Source organism: Lemur catta, chromosome 2 (assembly GCF_020740605.2).
Source record: "Lemur catta isolate mLemCat1 chromosome 2, mLemCat1.pri, whole genome shotgun sequence".
NCBI classification, from domain to species: Eukaryota; Metazoa; Chordata; class Mammalia; order Primates; family Lemuridae; genus Lemur; species Lemur catta.
This window is the reverse complement of record NC_059129.1, coordinates 100,226,311-100,238,667: the sequence shown is the minus strand read 5'-3', so window position 1 is coordinate 100,238,667 and position 12,357 is coordinate 100,226,311. Positions and strand designations below refer to the sequence as shown.

The window sequence follows — 12,357 nt, the reverse complement described above, 5'->3', positions numbered from 1 at the left end:
AATCCTGGTTTTGTCCCTTAGTAGCTGTGTGACACTGGAGGAGTTACCTGCCCTGAGTTTCTTTATTGCTAAACTTGAGACTAAAATAGCCCAGGGTGAGGCAGAGGCCACGCGCACTGGGCACTGGGGCCTGGCAGGAGCCGGTGGGCTGGGTGTTGAGAGCGCCCTCACTCCCTCCCCGGTGCACCCAGTGCCTTGCACATAGGAGATTCCCCGGCTTCCCAGCGAGCGGCTGATCCGCTGGCTGCGAGGGAAGGGGCCCACCATCCTGTGTTGTGGGTTACTTCTGTGCTAACCTAACATCTGTCACTAGTCTATAAATGAACCGGAAATATTTTCCAAAGCCGATGCCCTGGCTGTCCTGAATGCCCCGAGGGGCGAGCCTTCCCAGCTTTCCGGCCCCGCCAGGTGGCTCAGATAGGTGCTCTTCCTTCATCATTTTCTGGGGTCTCAGAATTCAAGGCTAAATCGCCTGCTGTAGCATCACATGGCGGTTGTTCAGAACATAGCCTTCCTGCTCGCCAAGCCACATTCCAGCGGCAGCCTGGGCGCCCTAGGGCCCCAGCACTGCTCTCACGTGGTGGCCCGAGGAGAAACAGGGCTGGCCGGGTGTCAAGGGAGTTAAATGTGCCCTCCTTACTCAGCACCTGTGGCTCTGCTGTGTTCTTTCATCAACTCCTGCTTTCTTTCCTTCTGTATTCACTCATCCTTCTAACGCTTTCTGCTTAGCCCGAGTCTTTGCAGTTTTTCTTTCACTGTGGCCCTTATCCCCCAAATAGACCATCCGTATCTTCTCCATCTCCTGCCTTTTTTCTCTGCACGTTGTGATTTGTTTTGTACAGTGTGTGGGTCTCCGACAGCCCTTGTTCCTCCCCTTCCTCTCTGCTGCTGCTCAGCCTGCCCTTGATGGGAGGGAATGGGTTATGTGACCATGTGGCAGAGTTTCCAAGGGCATTTGGCAAGCTCGGGGCATTCGGGTGACCTGTGTGTTTCCTGGAGAGGTCCCCTGTCTGGGCTGGAATCAGGTCTGAACTTCTGCCTGGCAGTGTCTAACCCTCCTGTCTATTCAGAGACACCCGCTCAGGTGACAGTTACCGAATTCTACTGTTTATTTCCTTGAAATACAATGGAAGGAGTTGCTAAAATTCACCTCCAATAATACAGTTCTTGAACCCTTGAGGTTGACTTACTACTTGTTTTCCATCAGTATCACCTTGCGTGTTTTGTTTTTCAGGTAGGAGATGATTGGCGATTAGGAATTATTTTTAGTTTCAAATAAATCTTATTATCTTTTTCATTCCTCTGAAAAGAATTTTGCCTATCTTGCACTATTGTATACTATTCTTGCATTAAGAATAGTGCTCCCCATCATAAGTACTTTGTAAGTATGGCTATTATTGTTGAATTTTGAAGTTATGGTGCTCATAGATCACCTAGATGTGCTCTTTCTCTTGGCCCCTCGCACCTCATTCACCCATCTCGGGCAGGGGACTCTTTGCTGACCACACACCACTGTGTGGCTACCCCTTGAACGGGTTACTGAGCATTGTAGATGGCATCCCTGTTACATAAATATCTAAGAAATGCTCCTTAGTCCTGCTCTCCTCTGATCCTTAACCAAAATGAGAACTCAGTGTCTACAGTCAGCTTAATCAGTTGGCTCCCAATGCCAACATTAAAGGTTGCAGTGTGTATTCTTTTCCAAATGTTACTACCGCATTTGTACCTTATACTGTTCATGTACATGCTATTATGGAATTTGGGAAATCTCGAAGACTTAGTGGTACTTTTAATCTTGGTGTCAGGGCTGGGTTTGGTGGCTCATGCCTGTAATTCTAGTACTCTGGGAGGCCGAGGTGGGAGGATCGCTTGAGGTCAGGAGTTCGAGACCAGCCTGAACAAGAGTGACACCCCGTCTCTATTAAAAGTAGAAAGAAATTAGCTGGACAACTAAAAATATGAAAAAAAAAATAGCTGGGCATGGTGGTGCATGCCTGTAATCCCAGCTACGCGGGAGGCTGAGGCAGGAGGATCACTTGAGTCTGGGAGTTTGAGGTTGCTGTGAGCTAAGCTAATGCCATAGCACTGTAGCCTAGGCAACAGAGCAAGACTCTGTCTCAAAATAAATACATACATACATACATACATACATACATAAAAAAACCAAAGAAAAAAAAATCATGGTGTCAGTTCTGTCCCAGCTGGAGCAGTGGGAGTGAGGGGCTGGTTCGCACCACCACCCCTTCCTGCCTCACTGTCTGTCTGGTCTGTTTGGGACAGATTGTGTGGAGCTCTAACCTCTAACACCCTGCACTTCAAAATCCACAATGCCTGTTTCTCCTTCTTACTTCTGAAGGAAGGGCTAGACCAGTGCCATCCACTAAAAATATAATATAGGCCAGGTGTGGTGCCTCACCCCTGTAATCCTAGCACTTTGGGAAGCCAGGACGAGAGGATCACTTGAGGCCAGAAGTTTGAGACCAGTCTGGTCAATGTAGTGAGACCCCATCTCTACAAAAAAATAGAAAAATTAGCTGGGTGTGGTGGTGCATGCCTGTAGTCCCAGCTACTCGGTAGGATGAGTTGAGAGGATCACTTGAGGCCAGGAGTTTGAGGTTGCACTGAGCTATGATGATGCCACTGCACTCTAGCCTGGGTAATAGACTGAGACCCCATCTCAAAAAAAAAATTATATATATATATACATACACACATGTTTTATATAAATAATATATATAAAATATGCACATATGTAATTTATTTACTTATTTATTTTTGAGACAGGGTTTTGCTATGTTGCCCAAGCTGGTCTTGAATTCCTGGGCTCAAGTGATCCTCCCACCTCAGCCTCCTAAATAGCTAGGATTACAGGCACACACCACTGCACCTGACTCATATACAGTTTTAAATTTTCTAGTAGCCACTTTAAAAAAATAGGTAAAATTAATTTTAATAAGAATATTTTATTTAGCCCAGTAAGTCCAAAATATTATCATTTCAACATGTAATCAATATAAAACAATTATTGGTGAGATATTTTACATTCATTTTACTAGGCTAAATCTGTAATCTGGTGTTTATTTTACACTTACGGCACATCTTCATTTGGACTAGCCACATTTTGAGTCCTCAGCAGCCACGCGTGCCTAGTGGCCACTGTCATGGGCAGCTCGGGTCTGTTGGGATCCACAGCCTCCAACCTTCTTCAGCCTTTTCGTGTTGTGGCTGGAATTTAGAAGCATAGACTAAAGGGAGATCATTACAATTGGGATCTTTTTCAAGACTTGATTTGTTCAAGTACCGTTCCCCTGGTTCAGTAAGTGGCTGTCAGTGTATGCTTGAAGACACACCATGTTCACACGAAGTCCTGGAGAAGGGCCCCCTGCAGGGGTACCCAAGGCCTGTCTGCTCCTGGCTGGCTATAGACAAGACTAAGGGGACACCTGTGACCACAGTGCTGCACGGCCTTTAGCCTTCTGTTACCCAGAGCTGGGGTTGGGAGAGTAAGGGAATTCTCTGTGGGTAGGGGAAATTAAGAAATAAACCAAACAATAAATCAAGACTTTTTCTTTGTCTTTTCATTTAGTGGAATAGAAGATGAACTCAACTGAATTCAGTGAAGATGTAGAAGAAGGTAAAAAAAAATGTTTTACAAAATGTTTTTAATTTAGCATTTTTGATTAGGTCATACATTCACATGGTCTAAAAATATAAAAACATGTATAATGAAAAGTGCCCTCCCAGCCCTGTGGGTTCCCATCCGTCTCCACCCACACACCTGTTATAAGCATCTTATGTATCTTTACAAAGTTACTTTTTAAAAGCACAAAAAGATAATATTTATTTCTCTCCCTCCGTCTCCTTCCCCCCCCAAAAAAGATGACTTTTAAACCAATTTGGAACTAAATATTCTTGGAACATGGTTTTATTGTATAGCACTGGTGCAACGAGAGCAAAATTGCATTGTTGAAAAGCACAAGTTTGCTATGACTGGACATCTTTATCTGAGTGACAGTGTCAAAGGGCCACCCACAAATCCCCCGTGGCTCAAGAGAGCCCTGCCGATCTCTGTGCGGCCCTGGTCTTTCCCACTGAGCCCTGTTTCTTCTCTGCCACAGTTCTGAAAAACAACACTGTGAAAGTGGAGACAGAGGCTGAAGATGCTGCCCTGGACTGCTCAGTGAATTCCAGGCCTTCTGACAAGCACCCTCTGGACAGCGTCTTCACTGCCCTCCAGGACTCCAGCAAACGAAAGCAGCCGGCCAGCGATGGCCTGCCAGACTCTGTCCCCAGCGTGAAGAGGAGGCGGCTGATACCCGAGGTGAGGGCCCAGCCACTTCCTCGCTTTGCTTAGGCTCTGACCCTCTGATTTAGTGCTGAATCTCCCTCTATTCCGGGGCTTCCAGGCAACTGCTAAACCCTTGGACACAAGAGGGGTTTCATTTAAGCTATCCCATCTCTGGCTGCGGTTTCTAGAAGGTGTCTTTAACAGGAATTCTTGTCTCTGTCTGGATTCCTTATGGGTAAGAGGGTCTTCACAGTTCAACTGCTTCTGCGTTCGCTGTTTGGCTGCGTTCCACTAGGGAAGGCTAGAACTCGTTGATAGCAAGGACGGTTAACATAAGCCTACCTCAACTTTACGCAGTAGATTGGGGGCTTGATCTTTTCCTAAATTAAATCCATCTCTCCTATCTATTAGAGGATGTTTTCCTGAAGAAACTCTTTTTGAGTGAATCTTTTTGTAAAATGGGGAGTTCTTTACCCCCTGAGTTATCTGTTTTATGAATTTGCTTTATTTCTTAACCACCTGCTGATTATATTGAATGCTGAGAGAGATAAAAAATAGAAATGGACACGTGGCGCCATGTATGTAGCAGCCTACAGTCTGGGTGCGAGACAAGACATGTACATGGCACAGCCAAGGCTGAGGAGAGAGGCTGCTTTGGGAGGCGGGTGGCTGGCTGGCCAAATGCCCCGTCAGCAGAACCTCCCCATGGTACAGCACATCCGCCTTTAACTCTTAGAAGAACATTTTCCCAGGTTCCCTGACCCAGCCCTACCGCCTACTCCCCCCTCCCCCACTCTTTAGGAGACCCAGATGAGCATTTCACCTTCTGCATGTTCGTTCAAAACAGCAAGATTTGCAGGCTCCTCGTCATTAGCCGGAGCACCGTGGGGTGTCAGCCTGGGACTTGGCTTCAGTGGTTTGTTTTAATTCTCCCCTATCCAATGATGTGAGGGCTCATCCAAAGAAATTGGTAATATGTGCATTTTAGGGATTTGGTTAGGCTGCAATAAGTGAAAACTATCTTATTTAGCATAGTGATGGGACTAAGATTCTAACCAGAAGTTAAGTATACATGTTTACATTACATGCCAATGAGGACCTGCATTCCACATCATGGAACATCGAGTGATACATTTATTTATTGTTTTATTTTATCTTATTTATTAATTTGGGTTTTTTCCAAACAACTTTATTGAGATATAGTACACATACTGTATAATTCACCAATTTAATTTATGTAGTTTAGTGGTTTATAGTATATTCACAAAGTTGTGTGACCATTATCACAATCAGTTTTATGGGGGTATAGCTCAGTGGTAGTGCATTTGACTGCACAATCAATTTTAGAACGTTTTCATAACTCCACAAACAAACCCCTACCCATTAGCAGTCACTCCTCATTACCTCCTCTTCTAGCTCCTGACAGCCACTAATCTACTTTCTGTCTCTGTGGACTTGCCTATTCTGAACACGTCATGTAAGTGGAATCATGTACACTGTAGCCTTTTGTGTCTGGCTTCTTTTACTTAGCATAATGTCTGCAAGGTTCATCCATGCTGTAGCATGTATACAGTACTTCTTTCCTTTTTTATTTTTTAACAGACTGTATTTTTTAGAGCAATTTTGAGTTAACAGCAAAATTGAGCAAAAGGCACAGATTTTCCATATACCTCCTACCCCCACACATGCATAGCCTGCTTCATTGCCAAGGTTCTGCGCCAGAGTGGTACATTTGTTACAATTGCTGATCCTGCATTGACACATTATCACCCAAAGTCCATAGTTCACATTAGGGTTTGCTCCTGGTGTTGTATAGTCTGTGGATTTGAAAAAATGTATAATGACATGTATCCACCATTCTAGTATCATACAGAGTAGTTTCATTGCCCTAAAAATCTCTTGTGCTGGGCCTGTTCATCTCTCCCTCCCACATAACCCCTGGCAACCACTTACCTCTTTACTATCTCAATAGTTTTGCCTTTTCCGGAATATCATATAGTTGGAATCATATAGTATGTAGCCTTTTTTAGATTGACTTCCTTACTTAGTAATATGCTCATAAGTTTCTTCCATGTCTTTTCATGGCTTGATAGCTCATTTTCTTTTAGCACAATATTCCATCGTCTAGATATACAAGAGTTTATTTATCCATTCACCTACTGAAGGACACTTTAGATGCTTCCAAGCTTTGGCAATTATGCATAAAGATACTATAAACATCCATGTATAGGTTTTTGTGTGGACGTAAGTTTTCAGCTCCTTAGAGTACAAGGAGTTTGATTGCTGGATTGTATGATAAGAGCATGTTTAGTTTTGTAAGAAACTACCAAACTGCCTTCCAAAGCGGCCGTACCATTTTGCATTCCAGCTAGCAACGAATAAGAGATCCTGTTGCTCCACATCATTGCCAGCAATTGCCGTTGTCAGTGTTCTAGATTTTGGCCACTGTAATAGATGTGTAGTGGTATCTCATTGTTCTTTTAATTTGAGTTTCCCTGATGACATATGACGTGGTGAGTCATTATAAAGCTTATTTGCCAGCTGTATATCATCTTTGGTGAGGTGTCTGTTAAAGTGTTTGGCTCACTTTAAAATGTTGTTTGTATTCTTATTGTTGAATTCTTTCTATATTTTGGTATTTTGGTTAACAGTGTTTTTTTTTTTTTTCTTTTTTTTTAATTAGAGACAGGGTCTTACTCTTTCACCCAGGCTGAAGTGCAGTGGTGCAATTACAGCTGCAGCCTCAAACTTCTGGGCTTAAGAGATCCTCCTGCCTCAGCCTTCCGTGTAGCTGGGACTACAGGTGTGCACCACCACATCAGCTAGTTATTTTATTTTATTTTATTTTATTTTATTTATTTTATTTTATTTTATTTTATTTTATTAAGATGGGGTCTCACTATGTTGCCCAGGCTGGTCTCAGAGTCCTGGCCTTAAACTGTCCTCCCACGCCAGCTTCCCAAAATGCCAGGATTACAGGCATAAGCCACTGCACCCAGCAATAGTCCTTTATCAACTATGTCTTTTGCAAATATTTTCTCCCAGCCTGTGGCTTTTGTTTTCATTGGCTTGACAGTGTCTTTTATGGAGCAGAAATTTTTAATTTTAATGAAGTCCAGTTTCTCAGTTCTTTCTTTTATGGATCATGCCTTTGGTATCATATCTAAAAAGTTATTGCCAAACCCAAGGTCATCTAGATTTTCTCCTATGTTATCTTCCAGGTGTTTTATAGTTTTTCATTTGACATTTAAGTCTGTGATCCATTTTGAGTTAATTTTTGTGAAGTGTGTAAGGTCTGTGTCTAGATTTGTATATATTTGCATATGGGTGCCCAGTTGTTCCAACACCATTTGTGGAAAAGACTGTCTTTGCTCCGTTGTGTTGCCTTTGCTCCTTTGTCAAAGATCAGTTGACTACATTTATGCTGGTCTGTTTCTGGGCTCTCTGCTTTGTTCCATTGGTCTATTTGTTTATTCTTCTGTCAATACCACATTGTCTTGATTACTTTAGCTTTATAGTAAGTCTTGAAGTCAGGTAGTATCAATCCTCTGACTTTGTTCTTCGCCGTCAATATTCTGTTGGTTATTCTGGGTCTTTTGCCTCTCCTATAAACTTTAGAATCAGCTTTTGCTATCAACAAAATAGCTTGCTAGGATTTTGATTGGAATGTATTGCATCTATAGATCCAATTGGGAAGAACTGACATGTTGGCAATATTGAGTCTTATCTACGAGCATGGAATATCTCTCCATTTATTTAGTTCTTTGATTTTTTTTTATCAGAGTTTTATACTTTTCCTCATATAGATCTGGTACATACATATTTTATTAGAGTTATAAACAAGTATTTATTTTTTGGAGGCTTAATGTGCATGGTATTGTGTTTTTAATTTTAAATTCCACTTATTTATTGCTGGTATATAGGAAAGCAAATTTACTTTTATATAGTAATCCTGTATCCTGCAATCTTGCTATAACTGCTCTTTAGTTCCAGTAGTTTTTTGTTGGTTCCTTTGGATGTCCTACATAGACAGTCATAGCATGTGTGAACAAAGACAATTTTATTTCTCCCTTCCTACTCATCATACCTTTTTATTTGCTTTTTTTGTCCTATTGAATTAGCTAGGACCTCCCATACAATGTTGAAAAGGAATGGTGAGAGGGGATATCCTTGCTTTGTGCTTAATCTTAATGGGAATATTCTAGTTTCTCACCATTAAGTATGATGGTAGCTGTAGGATTTTTGTAGATATTCTTTTTCAAGTTGAGGAAGTTTCCCTCTAGTCCTAGTTTACTGAGAATTTTTTTTTTTCCTAAACCTTTAGTTGGTACCAATACTGAGCGTTTTTATTATGAATGGTTTTGGATTTTGTCAAATACTTTTTCTGCTTTTATGGATATGGTCATGTGATATCTCTTTTTTAGCATGGTACATTTTCTCCATCCTTAATCTATATGTGTCTATATATATATGTAAATATATATATATTTTTAATAAACTGTTATTGTTGTTATATTTTGATTCTTTTGAGACAGGCTCTCACTATATTGCCCAAGCTGGCCTCAAACTCTTGGGCTCAGGCAGTACCCTGCCTCAGCCTCCCGAGTAGCTGGGATTACAGGCATGTGCCACCATGCCCAGCTAATTTTTCTATATATATTTTTAGCTGTCCATATAATTTTTTTCTATTTTTAGGAGAGACGGGGTCTCGCTCTTGCTCAGGTTGGTCTCGAACTCCTGAGCTCAAACGACCCACTCACCTCGGCCTCCCATAGTGCTAGGATTACAGGCGTGAGCCACCGTGCCCGGCCCTCTCCTTCACATTTGAAAGGTGGTTTTGCAGGGCACAGAGATTTTAGGTTGGTGGGTATTTTCTCTCCACACTTTATGTTTCTCATGCCACTTTCTTCCACTTTCTTCATGCTCGCATGGTCTCTAAGAAGTTGGATGTGGCCGGCCGGTGGCTCACGCCTGTAATCCTAGCACTCTGGGAGGCCGAGGCGGGTGGATCGCTGGAGCTCAAGAGTTCGAGACCAGCCTGAGCAAGAGCGAGACCCCGTCTCTACTAAAAATAGAAAGAAATTATCTGGCCAACTAAAAATATATATAGAAAAAATTAGCCGGGCATGGTGGCACATGCCTATAGTCCCAGCTACCCGGGAGGCTGAGGCAGGAGGATTGCTTAAGCCCAGGAGCCTGAGGTTGCTGTGAGCTAGGCTGACGCCACGGCACTCACTCTAGCCCGGGCAACAGAGCGAGACTCTGTCTGGAAAAAAAAAAAGAAAGAAAAAAAAAAAGTTGGATGTAATTCTTATCTTTGCTCTTCTGTGGGTGAGGCGTTTTTTTCTCCCCCCACCCCTAGCTTCTTTCAGGATTTTTTCTTTATCTTTGATTTTCTGTAGTTTGCAAATGGTATGCCTAGGTGTAGGGTTTTTTTGGCATTTATCTTGCTTAGTATTCTCTGAGCTTCTGATTCTGTGGTTTGGTGTCAGGCATTAATTTGAGCAAATTCTCAGTCATTATGGTTTCAAATATTTCTTCTGTTCTTTTTTCCCTTTCTTTCCTGGTATTCCCATTATGTGTACGTGACACCTTTTGTAGTTGTCCCACAGTTCTTGGATAGTCGGTTTGGTCTTTTCAGTCTTTTTTTTCCCTTTGCTTTTTCTGTTTTTAAAATATCTATTGAGTTACCCTCAAGCTTAGAGATTCTTTCTTCAGCTGTCTCCAGCCTACCAAAAAGCCCATCAAAGGCATTCTTCATTCATGTTGCAGTGTTTTTTATCTCTAGCATTACTTTTTTCCTTTCTTAGAATTTCCATCCCTGGGTACCTTGCCCATCCGTTCTTACATGTTGTCTACTTTACCCATTAGATAAAGTAGCATATTCATCATACTTGTTTTACATTTTCTGTTTGGTAATTCCAACATCTCTACCATATTTGAGTCTGGTTTGGTCTCAGTATGCCTTGTAATTTTTTTTTTTCAGTTTTTATTATTTTTTTGAGATGGAATCTTGCTGTGGCTGCTTTCAAATTCCTGGGCTCAAGCAATTCTCCCACTTGGGACTATAGTGGGACTACACCGTGCTCAGCTTTAATTTTTTCTTGATAGCCAGACATGATGTCCTTGGTAAAAGGAACTGCTGTAAGTAGTCCTTTCTTTAGTGATGTGGTGGGAAGGTGTAGGGGAAAAGGAGGCATTCTCCAGTCCTGTGATTAGGTATGAGTCTTTTAGCAGCCCTGTGCCTCTGGACTGTGAATTTCACGTGGACTTCTTAGCTCCTCCCCTCCTCCGTTAGGTGGGACTGGATGGCTCAAGTGGGCTGGAATTTGGTGTTTTCCTTCCTCCAGGTGAAAGTCTAGAGGCAGCTGGGGTTGGGTGTTTCCCTTCCCCCAGGTCATTTAGGCTCTGATAAAACCTCAGCAGGTTTGGCTCTGGTTAAATAGTTTCTTGGGAGGGAAGGCTTTCTTAAGACAAACAGAATGCTCCAGGGTATTTCAAAATAGTTCCTTTTCCCCTCCCCCTGCTGCAAGCATGAGGGAATTTTTCTGTAATATAGACTGTGAGAACCTGGTAGAGCTCTTGGAGGTAAAACCCACACAGTTGTGGGGACCCTGTGACAACTGGGTCCCCCTGGAGTTTTTAACTCTCAGACCTGTCCACACTGAGCCTCCAGCCAGTCATCAGTTACAGTTCAGGGTTCCCCACCGAGCACTGGTTCCCACGGACATGTCTGATCTGGTAAGTTGTGACTCTCTGTATTCACCTGTCTGTCCATTTTGGGGCGCAGCAGTTTTCCCTGTGACCTTACCTGTCTTACAGATCTAAGGAAAGTTGTTGATTTTTTAAATTTGTTCAGGTTTTTATTTGTTAGGATGGAGTGGTGACTTTCAGGGTCCTTACATGCCAAACCAGAAACCTGAAGCCACTTTGTGCCTTTTTATGGCCAAATAATAGTCCACTGTATGGATATACCACATTTTGTTTATCCATTCATCAGTCGATGGACATTTGGGTTGTTTCCACTTTTTGACTATCATGAGTAATGATTGAGCAAGACATTTTTTAAAATCTATAATGCCCAGAAAAAAAGTTCAATTTTTTATACCTGTGAGCCTTTTTTCTAAAGGAATAATTAGAAATATTCCACCCTTGGTGAGGCTTGGTGGCTCACACCTGAAATCCTAGCACTCTGGGAGGCTGAGGCAGGGGGATCCCTTGAGCTCAGGAGTTCGAAAACAGCCTGAGCAAGAGCGAGACCCTGTCTCTACTAAAAATAGAAAACATTAGCCAGGTGTGGTGATGATTGCCTGTAGTCCCAGGTACTCGGGAGGCTGAGGCAGGAGGATCGCTTGAGCCCAGGAGTTTGAGGTTGCTGCGAGCTAGGCTGACACCACGGCACTCACTCTAGCCTGAGCAACAGTGAGACTCTGTCTCAAAAAAAAAAAAAAACACAAAGGGGCCGGGCGCGGTGGCTCACGCCTGTAATCCTAGCACTCTGGGAAGCTGAGGTGGGTGGATTGTTTGAGCTCAGGAGTTCGAGACCAGCCTGAGCAAGAGCAAGACCCTGTCCCTACTAAAAATAGAAAGAAATTAGCTGGACAACTAAAATATACACAAAAAATTAGCTGGGCATGGTGGCACATGCCTGTAGTCCCAGCTACTCGGGAGGCTGAGGCAGAAGGATCACTTGAGCCCAGGAGTTTGAGGTTGCTGTGAGCTCCTGGGCAACAGAGTGAGACTGTGTCTCAAAAAAAAAAATCCCACCCTTGACTCGGGCTGCCTAAATCAGTCACTTGCATACTTTGTGATCTGGGGAAAGGTTTCGAGCATGGGTTGCAGTTTCCAGTACACTGAGTAATGACTAGATTAAAACCCACAGGTTCCTGACTACTATGGATACCTGCTGTGGCAGATGAAAGCTACAAGATGGTTAGTAGGACAGCTTGTTTGAAAAACATTTAACCATCTGCTTTTTCTTATGTTTTACTCTAAACCATAATTTATTATACTTTTCCCTAATGATTGGTATTTAGATGTTTTTTAAATATTAATTTTATATTATTACA

At 42.7% G+C, this 12,357-nt stretch overlaps 1 protein-coding gene across 1 annotated transcript in view; it reads left to right on the top strand.

The window, feature by feature from the left end:
* The window catches only part of BEND3 (BEN domain containing 3), a 47,656-nt gene that overhangs the window by 20,512 nt on the left and 14,787 nt on the right, over positions 1 to 12,357 (top strand). The window contains exons 2-3 of the mRNA XM_045544114.1: positions 3,587 to 3,634; positions 4,119 to 4,321. Of these exons, the coding sequence (XP_045400070.1) occupies positions 3,598 to 3,634; positions 4,119 to 4,321 (240 nt within the window). The 5' untranslated portion in view covers positions 3,587 to 3,597. The remainder of the gene's footprint in view (positions 1 to 3,586; positions 3,635 to 4,118; positions 4,322 to 12,357) is intronic.